At 36.2% G+C, this 9,916-nt stretch overlaps 1 protein-coding gene and 1 pseudogene across 1 annotated transcript; both read left to right on the forward strand.

Annotated features, from left to right (window-relative positions):
• Positions 1-4,733: 4,733 nt before the first annotated feature.
• LOC137740506 (callose synthase 7-like) lies at positions 4,734-6,338 on the forward strand. The gene is made up of 4 exons (XM_068480359.1): positions 4,734-4,933; positions 5,394-5,796; positions 5,904-5,954; positions 6,090-6,338. Exons 1-4 carry the CDS (start codon positions 4,734-4,736, stop codon positions 6,336-6,338), a joined length of 903 nt encoding a protein of 300 aa, XP_068336460.1.
• A 988-nt stretch (positions 6,339-7,326) lies between these two features.
• On the forward strand, positions 7,327-8,060 carry LOC137738657 (chlorophyll a-b binding protein 40, chloroplastic-like; annotated as a pseudogene).
• Positions 8,061-9,916: the final 1,856 nt, after the last annotated feature.

The following is a 9,916-nucleotide window of genomic DNA, read 5'->3' on the forward strand; positions in this document are numbered from 1 at the left end:
CTCGCTAGCTTATTAAGTGGACAACTATGCCGAAGCATGACGCCACGTGGGAGAACGCCGACTCTATCTTAAACTGTTTTCCAAAGCCTGTCCTTATGGGGTGCCCTGTTAGGACCCTGTAATGCCTCGTAGTGGAATATAGGAAGGTGGTGACTCAACACTTGGGTTACCTAGGTCTTTTATCTGTAGTGGATGATGTGGGTATATATAATCCCATTGTAATTCCCTTTGAATTATGAAATAACAAACTTTCCTTTTCTCTATAACTTGTCCCCCCCTTGGTGCAGCTGGAACCTATCACACGTAGGCTAGGCAAATAGGTCCCTGAACTGTGGTGAAAACCAAAAATCAACCCTGCACCCAAACGAATTGGAGTCACGTGTGGCCTAGGAGGGCAATGTCGTCATTTAACTATGCAACAAAGAGAAAAAAAGCTTGCTAGAAAACCAAATGGAGGGCATTTTCGTTCGCGCACTGTTCGTGAAAAGTGCACGTTGGTTTGGGTTTTAGTATAGGAATAATTTATCCTGTGAAAATCCATAGAATCACAACAATTAATTTTATGAGGAAGATTAAGTAGAGTTCCTTTTTAGTTGCTTGTCTTTGCCACTCACTGCCTATTCCAAGTTTCATGTATATCATTAGCTGCTACCATCTTTCCACTTATGATGTTAAATTGCATAATTTTGAATGTTCACTGGAATTGGTGGATGCTTCCAAGAATATACGGCCTCGTTTCGTGTCTAGGACTAGATTGATAACTTTCTAAATAATGGTTTATTTGTTCAAACTCAATCTTGTATACCAAATGAGGCCTAAGTTCTTGGATTTGGAGTCCTTTGCCTTTGAGTTAGGCAAAGAATTAGATCTCCTAAAGCACCAACCTTTGGTAACCAAATTTTTTCTCTCCAAATTTCTATTTTCAATTTGAACTTACATACAAAATTGAATGAAAATGTATTAAATTAGATAATATTGATTTTGTTTAGTACATGACCAATAATTCAACAAATGAGAAATGCTAGGATTAGTCATTAGTAAAAGAATTTATGCAGGGTTGTTCATGCAATTTGAAGATAACATAAGGTTACTGATAAAAGGTTATGTGTTCAAGAAATAAAAATTTAGTCATTAAATTTTTAACAAACCATCATCAATTACTTGGAACGTGGTATTCAACTTTAAACATATTGATAAGGGTTTTTATTGCATATAGTCCTTAAAATTGATCCAACTCATCAATGTAGTCCCTCAATTTCACAATCAATCAATTTCATCCTTGAATTTGACTACCACACATCAATGTAATTCTTGCCGTCTAAATCCGTCAAATTTTATGTTAATTTGCAGATGTGGCAAAAAAAATCTTTTTTTTAAGTTTAAAAAACAATTAAAACGAAGTAAAATATTTTGTTTTGTAACAAAATAAAATTTAAATTAAAAAGCAAAAATGATACCAGCCATATCGCCCTAGCCCAATCCGCCATTGCCACACTCACCCGCCACCCTAAGTCCAACCACACCCTGGTGGCGGTTATGCGAGGTATCTTTAAGATTGAAGCTTGAAGGTTTGAATGGAGCTGAGCTCAATTTGCAGATAATGTGTGCCTATAATTCAAATCCCCACACTGCCAAACTGAGCACGCCATTAATGGATTCAAATACGCACCAACCCAGTTGCACCAACCAATTTTGGGTAGCTTAGAATTTGCTCCGACCTCCCTGCTCGCCAATTTTGTCGACGGGGTGTGACTGGCTTAGGGTAGATGGGTATGATAGATAGGCGGATGCGACGGAGTAGACATCGTTGGACATTTTTTGTTTTTATTTATTTGATTTCTAATTGTTTTTTTTTAACTACAAACAAGTGAAATCTTTAGGTATAGTCTACGTGGCATCAAAATATTGGTTATGTGAGTTTTCTGTGTGCCACATCAGCAAACTAACAAAAAATTTTACGAATTTAGATGGCAGGGACTACATTGATGTGCAGTAGTCAAATTTAGGGACGATATTGATTGATTTTCAAATTGAGGGACCAAAGTGATGACATAGGCTAATTTTAGAAACCATTTGTGATAAAAACCCTATCGATAACTATGTAATTGAAATTTCGATAATATTATAATATGAATGATGTCCAAAGTTTGTAGTGTGTTAATATGCTTGTCCATATTAAATGGTCAGACTGTTTGACCCAAATAATGAACAACAACAACAATCATTTACATATCGTTCGTATTCATTTATTTTTTCTATTTTATGTTATTCGTACTCATCATTTTCATTGTCATTCACATGAATGATGTCCAAAGTTTGTAGTGTGTTAATATGCTTGTCCATATTAAATGGTCAGACTGTTTGACCCAAATAATGAACAACAACAACAATCATTTACATATCGTTCGTATTCATTTATTTTTTCTATTTTATGTTATTCGTACTCATCATTTTCATTGTCATTCACATTCTAATATGCTCGAAATATTAGAAAGTTAATCATAAAAATAGGGAATTGTTATTTGCACTCAACAAATTTCATTTTGCATTGTTCACAAGTTTATATTTCTTTCTAAGTATAAAAAAGTTTAGAATGCAAAATGAGAATTGTGAAGTGCAAATAACAATTCTCTAAAAATATTAGAAAATTAAATATGCTCAAAATAAAGCGTTTGAATTAAAACTTACCAGTCTCTCATCATCCACTAACGCGTGTCAATTGCTCTTTGTATTTTAATTTTTTGTTAGATTTTTAATTCTTTATTAAAAAAAAACTTAATTTAAGATCTTTTATTTCTAATAAATTCATAAAAAAGAGCCACTAACTTCTTTACCTGAGTGAGGTTGTTTCTTTTAAAATTTTAATATGAAAATTGACAGAAATGATTTTTTTTCTTAATTTTAGGATCGAAATAGAATTTTACAAACACAACATTAGACCCGGTAGTTTCTGACACAATACGAAAACGCTACGAAAATAACGAGTTCTTATTAATAACGGGTTCTTAACTAGTATACATGCGAGTAACACATGGGTAACCTATTTCGACCCGTTAAGAAAAAAATTATTTTGATAATTTTAAAGTTTAATTACTAAAAGATTTATTATAAAATACTTAGCCATATTAATATATACAATACATTCTATATTAAATATATAGTTTTGTATTATTATTCTATTTGTATAGCCAAGAACTAAGAAGACATACATACAAGTATGAAAAATGTGAAAGAATATATAAACACTCGTGATTCATCATTATTCCTTCACGAGTAAATAATGATTATACTTACATTATCGTTTAGATTTTTAAAATCCCCCAAACCCTCATGAATAATGTTTTATATTTGAGGGAAAAATTAATAATAATTATTGTAGAAGTGTAAAGAATGTAAAAAAAAAAAAAAAATATATATATATATATATATATATATATATATATATATATATATATATATATATATATACAATCACTCATAGTGATAAGCTTTACAACTTTCATGAAGGGGTCAGCTTCAAAATCCAACACTATAATCCATAAACCTTAAATTTATATTTAACCATCGATTATCATTTACGCTTTATTCTTCTTACTTAATTTCATTTTTAAAATTTTCTTTTTTGAAAAAATGATCATCTGCCGGATGTAAGAAGATGAACGGTTTAAATTTTCGATATCACGTTTCGATATTTACGATTAACAGAAATATGAGTCGATATCATATTGTAGAAACTTTATAAACATCAAGCAATATTTTCACTAACCGTAAACTTTGAATATAATATCAACGATCCAAACCATGCATCTTCCTGCATTTTCTAATAGATCATGTTTTCAAAAAAGAAAATCTGAAAAAACAAAATTTGATGAGAACAATAAAGCGTAAATATAAACAACAATCAACGATTAAATTTTGATCTATGGTTTATATGATTATAGTGGCGAATTTCGAAGTTAAGCTCTTCATGAAAGCTGTAAAGCTTGTCATTATGAGCGTTTATATATTTTTTTTCTATATTTTTTACACTTCTACATTAATTTAAAAACTATTAAAGATTTTACGTAAATAACAATCGTACGATAAATGAGAGTAAATCTGTACCGTTAGATTCTATTTCACTTATATTATTAGAACTTTTTTGGACGAAAAAAACTCCTCTATTCCAATATTTTCCAATTTTACCATTTAATCAATTTAGGTAAGCGAAAATATACTTAAAAGAAAAATGTGTCTTTATGTTTTGGATGTGACAATATAGTGTGTATATACTTATTTAGTTTTATGTTTTTGATTTGATTATTTATTGGTTTAAAATATATTTTCCTTAATGAGTAAGGGATTGGGTCATATTACATGTTAATAATATCGGGTCAATTTCGGATCGGATCATTTTACCTGTTTATTTTAACGGGTGTTACACGACACGACCCGTTAAAATATCAGGTATAACATGAAAACGATACAAACACGAAAAACACGACATGAATGTCAGGTCTACACTGACAAAAATAACTTTTTTTTAAACTGAAAATAACTTAACTGCCTTGTATATAAATAGGTTATTTCCTCTCCAACCCAATCATATTTGCACCTTTCTCCCAAAAACTCTCTCACCCAATCCCCAACAGAACCCTAACCCCCCGAAGGGTTGTTTCAATATCAGATTTTGCAACCGATTTACCTGCAAAAATAGAGTGTGCAAGTGTTTCAAAAGGCTGAGAGTGGCGTGGATGGGGTCCACGAGGTTGCAGCTGCCCATGTCGAGGATTTGCAGCGAACTCAGCGACCCCAGCTTCGACGAGTTTCATGACCCAATTAAAACCTCCCCGTCCATAACCTTAGTCAAAGCAACTCTGCCGCGTATATCACAATTTCTACCCACACACAGGCTGAACTTCTTTTGGATGGTAGGTGATCGCCCGTATCTCAGGTCTTGATAGCAACGGGGTCGTGCACGTCACCCTCTGCCACAAGAAGTTGGACTTCTTCCTGGGGAGGCAAGATTAATTCCCCAGGTTAAAATTTATAATTTTTATGCCTCTCGTTTAGACTGAATCCAATGGTGGGTTATAGGCTAAATTTCTCCTCAAACTTAGTCCAACCCAAAGGAAAATTTGGGCTAAAAGTTAAATGGGGAAGTGAGGTCAGATTCCGTTCAAAATTTAACCCAAAAGTGGCTGTGGGCCCCACCAAAATGCTTGCTTTTCAGCGTTTGGGCGCCAAACACAGCCCAACCCAACCCCCAACGTGCCTAACAAGCCTTCCGACCGCGAGGGACCCACCCACATGGGCCTGTCAGCCACATTCCGCCTTGCAGCCAACGCCTCATTGCATCCGAGTCTATAGAGACGTTAAAAGTTTTCCGAGAATTACAGACTCTACTCACGCAGTCACTTTGTGGAAGGGTTGGAATTGCTGATTCTGCTGATTGTTTATGGAGTCTATGGGGAATCTCACAGGAGTTCAAATCTTTTTCGGTTCATCATTTTCTCCATGTGGTTTCTGGTTGCTTCGTGGTTGTTTGCTCCTTTCATATTCAATCCGTCCAACTTTGACTGGCAGAAAATTGTAGATGACTGGACAGATTGGAAGAGGTGGATGGGAAACCGTGGTCGTATTGGAATATCACTTGAAAAAAGTTGGGAATCATGGTGGTATGAAGAACAGGAACACCTCAAATACACAGATTTCCAGGGAAGAATTCTTGAGATTGTACTTGCGCTTCGGTTCCTTATTTACCAATATGGAATTGTTTACCACCTTGATATAGCTCATCACAGCAAGAGTTTACTGGTAATTTCGTGTTCCATTATATTTCACTAGTTGTTCTCCTGTTGGCCTATAAATAGTTGTTTAGCCTTAAGGCCTAATTCTTACGACTTTTTTCAATTTCTTTGCAGGTTTATGGACTTTCTTGGGTGGTTATGGTAACTGTTCTTTTCGTTCTAATGGTATGCAAATAAAAATCACTAATAACTAATAACTAATAAATATGTTTGATGCAAGGCTGTTTGGACTTGGTTTTGACTGGGTTACAGATAAAAATGTTACTTCTCGGATAATATGATATATCTGATATTGCTTAGTTTGCATGTTTCCATCCGATAGTTTCCATGGGTGGACGAAGATTTGGCACCGACTTTCAGCTCAGTTTCAGGATTTTGAAAGCGCTTCTGTTTCTTGGTTTCATGTCTGTCATGACTTTCCTATTTGTTGTTTGCGGCCTTACCATTTCAGATCTATTTGCTGCAATCCCTGCCTTTCTACCCACAGGCTGGGCCCTGCATTTCAGATCTATTTATCCTGTGAAAATCCCATTGAATCACAGCAATTAATTTATGAGGAAGATTAAGAGCTGGTTTGGTATTGCTATGCTTTGAAAAAAAGTTGTTTCTGCTGTGCTGTGAGAATAAGTAGCTGTGAAATAAAGCAGCAGAGTGTTTAATAAACTTTTTTGTAAAAGTGTTTTTGAAAAAAAAAGCAGTATTATAGTGTTTGGTAAACTTTTATGTAAAACAGATGTAAAAAAAAGCCGGTTTTTCAAAGCTGGGTTTTGCAGCTTCTTGTTTTTGGCTTTTTTTTACCCAAAACTGTGAAAAAAGCTGAAACTGAATGTTTACCAAACACAAAAATAGCTCCCAGCTTTTTTTTATACTAACTTTTTTCAGAATGACTTCAATACCAAACCAAACCTAAGTGCCTTTGTAGTTGCTTGTCTTTGCCACTCATTGCCTATTCCAAGTTTCATGTACATCATTAGCTGCTACCATCTTTCCACTTATGATGTTAAATTGCATAACGTTTGAATGTTCGCTTGAATTGGTAGATGCTTCTATATACGGCCGCGTTTCATGCAATATCATTAAGACCGTTAATTTTCAATCAATAAACCAAAGAAATAATCAGTCGAACCGTGCATGCAGCTGCATAGCAGCAAGGAATAGCTGAACGTGGGTGGACAATGTTTTTCACTCAAAATGCGCATCGGGCTCCACCACTTTGGCCCCTATAATGTCTTTATATGTGGGAATTTGTTTTATGTATGGGATGAGTCTCTACACTTTAGGGATTCAGTTTTTAGTGCATTAGAGAGCCTTATTCTTCATTTATAGGATCTATACGGTGGTGAGAATAGCTTTAAGGGCTAGCATGATGCTCTAACTAAGTAATAGTTATGTACTATTGACCTTAAATGTTTGATAAAATGAGGCATTTCAACAGTATATATACCCACCAACGTCTTTAACCAAAGAACAACAACAACAAACCACTCGATCGGCTCTTCAACAGTGTCGAGTCAAAACGCTTTAATTAGTTTCATTTTCTCAAATGGCTTCTTCAACAATGGCTCTCTCCTCTCCTTCTCTTGCTGGCCAAGCTGTCAAGCTTAATCCATCTTCATCTAACCTCCTCGGTGAGGGCCGAGTCACCATGCGCAAAACCGCAGCCAAGTCCAAAAATGTGAGTCTCCTTCTTACCTAACTGGAGAATTCCCTGGAGATTATGGTTGGGACACTGCTGGACTTTCAGCCGACCCAGAAACCTTTGCCAAGAACCGTGAGCTTGAAGTCATTCACTCGAGATGGGCAATGCTTGGCGCTCTGGGCTGCATTTTCCCAGAACTCCTATCCCGCAACGGAGTCAAGTTTGGCGAGGCCGTTTGGTTCAAGGCGGGAGCTCAAATCTTCAGTGGAGGGCTAGATTACTTGGGGAACCCAAGCTAAGTCCATGCACAAAGCATTTTGGCAATTTGGGCCACACAAGTTATCTTAATGGGAGCCGTGGAGGGCTACAGAGTTGCCGGTGGTCCACTCGGTGAGGTGACCGACCTGTTATACCCCTGCGAGAGCTTTGACCCCTTAGACCTTGCAGAGGATCCGGAGGCTTTTTCCGAGCTTAAGGTGAAGGAGCTTAAGAATGGAAGATTGGCCATGTTTTCTATGTTTGGATTTTTCGTACAAGCCATCGTCACCGGAAAGGGACCAATAGAGAATTTGGCTGACCCCGTTAACAACAACGCTTGGTCATATGCCACAAACTTTGCTCCAGGGCAGTGAGGGTGACATTCCCTCAAATCCTGAGAGAGAAGCACTTTTACTAATCGCTTTTTTAAGCTAATTGTTTTGGCAAATTGTCTGAATTAATTGGGATTTTATCTTTTTTTTTTTTTTTCTTGTGTGCTTATGTTGATACAACTTAATGACCAACGCAAGGGAATATATCAACAATTGAGATTAAAGTTTCAAGTAAAAGTTTGCATTGTCCGTGAATGTATCACCGCCTAATTAATATTTATATAAAAATTAACACTGAATTTTTTCTTGGTCTGACAAGTTAATGAGGCAGCACCATGCCTTAAGAGAAAAGGACAACCCTCATTTGGCATCTGCATAATTTTCTGATGGACTGGGGCCCCAAAGAGGCAGCAGCGTCATTGCCACTAGCTTCATCTGATCCATACCATCCTCTCATGGAAAAGGCAGAATCAATTCGCTGAGGAATTCAAGCAAACTTTGGAAGATAGAGTCTTCGAACAAAAGAGACTTCGGTTGCAAGGGTCCACCTTTGGCATCTTATGATATGGTTATGGGCAAATGGTGAGGACTGAGGAGTGCCAGCTGACCATTATGAGTATTAAGTTAGATCATAAGCAATCTGCTTCAACATGTTTCGTAGGATCACATTAAATTAGATCATAAGCAATATAGGTAGCTACCTTGTTATCACGTTACAAGTTCATAGTTGACTCAGGTTTAAACCCAATTTCAGTCAACAGTTTCTATAGTAATAGAAGTCCCTTGGCCATGACACGAAAACTTTTGTACGTCCGAACACAACAATGACAGATGTAGTTATTGTAATAGTCATGAGACTGTCTTGTCATTTCTTAATTGCATGTGGAGAACTAATATAACAATCTATAAACTGTTACAAATTTCCATCCATATATATTAGATTTGATTAAGAAAAATCATCCATATTATTAGAGCTTCCTCTCATTATCCAAAAAATCTTTAAGATGATGTCATTACTCTCACCAAGAAGTACGTATGTGGAAAAATTGTATTGGCGAGAGACATCGATACTTCCATATATATTTTCTTCCTTTGTTCTTTTGTGAGGTTAAGTTCATTTAGCTAGCTAGTAGAACATGTCAAGCCACCTGAATTGAAAATGAGACGGGCTTCGGCAAGCTCAAAACAAGGCGGGCTCAACGTAGAAAACTAAGGCATAGAAAACGAGCTCTCACCACTCTACAAACCCACCTTCCTCCTCTCTGTGATCACACACACACACCACCACTTGCACACCTAGATGGAAGAGCCCCCAAAAACCCCAGGTCATGCACGGGAAGCCCCACAGTGAAGTTGTCATTGTTCATCGTCTTCTCCGACATGTTTCATATTGTTCCAACGTTGGTAAGCTTCTAGAAACCCTTGGGTTGTGTTTTAGGGTTAGATCGAAGCTTGTTTTCAGAGCCAACTTTTGGGGAGTGCAACCGATTCTATTGCACAGGGCTCCAAAATTTTGGGGGCCCCCAAAAATAGTTTTTTTTATTGAATATAATAATATTATATAAAACTAATATATAGTATACTAATCAAATAAAAAAATATGTATATAAAAATCTAATGGGCCCCAAAAGCCATACTACTCCCTAAAATATGTATGCAAATTGTATAAAATAATAATTAATGAAGGGCAAAGTTAATCTAGCAAAAAAAAAAAAAAGGCAAACCTAATCAATTAAAAGTGGAGAACTCCACTGACCGAGGCAATCAATTCAGATACTCAAACTTCTTCTTTCACGCCAAAGTCTAATCGCTGCTTCCCCTTTTTTTAATTCTATCACACCATACTACCAGAGCACCAGAAGTCAGAATTCCAGTCCAGATGTTGTCGCCAGTGTCCC

This window comes from Pyrus communis, chromosome 7 (genome assembly GCF_963583255.1).
Source record: "Pyrus communis chromosome 7, drPyrComm1.1, whole genome shotgun sequence".
In the NCBI taxonomy this organism is placed as follows: Eukaryota; Viridiplantae; Streptophyta; class Magnoliopsida; order Rosales; family Rosaceae; genus Pyrus; species Pyrus communis.